At 34.2% G+C, this 2500-nt stretch overlaps 1 protein-coding gene across 1 annotated transcript in view; it reads left to right on the plus strand.

Moving 5' to 3' along the window:
- The first annotated feature begins 585 nt into the window (after positions 1–585).
- LOC125038060 (tumor necrosis factor-inducible gene 6 protein-like) overlaps positions 586–2500 on the plus strand; it is a 7036-nt gene continuing 5121 nt past the window's right edge. Inside the window, exons 1-2 of the mRNA XM_047631296.1 lie at positions 586–595; positions 1651–1824. Coding sequence (XP_047487252.1) covers positions 586–595; positions 1651–1824 — 184 coding nt within the window. The remainder of the gene's footprint in view (positions 596–1650; positions 1825–2500) is intronic.

The following is a 2500-nucleotide window of genomic DNA, read 5'->3' on the forward strand; positions in this document are numbered from 1 at the left end:
ATTTCTTTGTGATTGTGTGTAAGGGTTAATGTTTGTGTTTGAACAAGTTATGTGGATAAATGTGTGTGTGTGTGTGTGTGTCTGTGTGTGTGTGTGTGTGTGTGTGTATGTGTGTGTGTGTGCACATGTCATTTTCTGTAAGTGTCTACGGGTACGTATAGGTGCATGTATGCATTCACGTTATTTACAGAACCAATAATCAAAAGTTATTAACATATGCAGGTATTAGCATCCAAGAGAGTTAATTAGTATTCCAACCTCCCGATAATTAGGACCACCTATTCACCAATCGGGGCCGTAATTGGCACTTATCATTGACATTCGCTGCAATTACTCTTAAGTAGTCAACTGGATTTGCATTTTTATGAATCCCCGATAGAAAAAAGTCCCCCCCCCCCCACACACACAAAAAAAAAAAAACGAAAAAAAAAAGGAGATTAATATTAAAGTCGTAATAACGTGTCCTGACTTAACGCTGTAAGAGATATTAAGGGAATCGAAACGAAAATGCAGCGTTTATGACTAGGGGGAAAAAAGTGTTATTAAATTTGCAATTCATATATTTCAGCATATATGCACATTATGATGTCCATAGGTAAACATTTAAGTGTGTGTGTGCATATATATATACATATATATATATATATATATATATATATATGTGTGTATATATATATGTATATATATATATATATATATATATATATATTATATATATATATATATATTATATATATGTGTATATATATGTATATATATATATATATATATATATATATATATATATATATATATATATATATATATTATCGGTCTACCTCGAGCACACGCACACGCACACGCACACCCACACCCACACACACACACACAAAAAGAAAAAAAGGAATTAATATATAAAGTCGTAATAACGTGTCTGACTTAACGTGTAAGAGATATTAAGGGATGAAGTGAGCGTTTATGATAGGGGGAAAAATCGATTGTTCGAGTTATTTATTTTCTTATCATGATTATTATTCAATTATCAGATATATCGATAAATGGTCAATAAATTTCTCATAGTTATACAAAGACTAAAAAATCATCACAACATAACTACACTACACGCACACACACATGCCACACAAACACACACACCACACAAACACACACACACAAACACACACCACACACACACACACAACAATAATATGTTGTGTTGTTGTGTGTGTGTCCACTATATGTTGTGTGTTGATTTATGTATGTATTTATATGTTAATATAATATATAAAATATATAATATATATATAATAATATAATATATATTATATATATTAATTATTATAAAATATATATATATAAATATATAGATATAATATTATAATATATATATAATATATATATATATATATATATATATGTGTGTGTGTGTGTGTGTGTGTGTGTGTGTGTGTGTGTGTGTGTGTGTGTGTGTGTGTGTGTGTGTTCACACACATCGATTGTTCGGTTATTTATGTTTCTCTTATCATGATTATTATTCGAATTATCAGATAGCTATCCGATAAATGGTCAATAAAATTTCTCAAGTTATCCAAAGACTAGGGAAAAATCATCCAACATGCCTCAACGTTCTGTAAATTAATCAGATTAATTACTAATTGACACTAATTGCAGCTCTGAGGAATGCGAAAAACACGAAGAAATATGAAAAGGAACAAGCAGTCGACAGTCTCAAGCTAATGGAAGACAACCTTATTCAGGAAACCTTACAGAGCCTTAGCAGAGATGGCACTGTTCCTTGCAAGTGCCGTCACTCACCAGTGCCAGCTAATGAATATGCAGTTGAGAGTGAGTTGTTCTTGCCTTGTTTTTGTATTTAATTGGAAATGAGATAGACAGATAGATACGTCAATAAAATTTCTGAGTTAACGCTGTAATAGACAGATAGGTTGACAGATAAATAAACGGATAGATAGATAATAAAATTGGATATCCGGTGGACTATGATACAAAGATGAATAGACAGAAGATAGATATACGCTGCAGGTTTAGATAGATAGCAGGGGCGTCATTTCAGTTTTTTTTTTTTTGGGGGGAGGGTAGAGGGGGGGGGCAAAGTTGTCGAGTTTCAATCAGTTTTCTGGAGCGCTGCGAGCCCCCCCCCCCCCCCCCCCCCCATCGAGAAGATTTCCGAAAAAAATAACTATTCGACGATCGAGGAACATTTTAAACTTACGGCCAGAGCTACACACGTGAAATTAAGACAAAATAAAGTGGGATTGTGACCCTTGCGGCAGGCAATTAGATTCTTAGGGGGACAACTGCCACCACGGACCCCCAAATGACGCCCCTGGTGACTATAGAGCATGACTGGCAATTATATATACAAATAGACAGACAAACAAATGATTGCTATTGCTGTCGACAATCATTCGTAAGTGCTGTTCCGGGATTCAACAATTCACAAGACTTTGGGGTCTAACAGTACACATTAGGGCTGGGTTTAATCTCGGCTGTGTCCTTA

This window comes from Penaeus chinensis, chromosome 24 (genome assembly GCF_019202785.1).
Source record: "Penaeus chinensis breed Huanghai No. 1 chromosome 24, ASM1920278v2, whole genome shotgun sequence".
NCBI classification, from domain to species: Eukaryota; Metazoa; Arthropoda; class Malacostraca; order Decapoda; family Penaeidae; genus Penaeus; species Penaeus chinensis.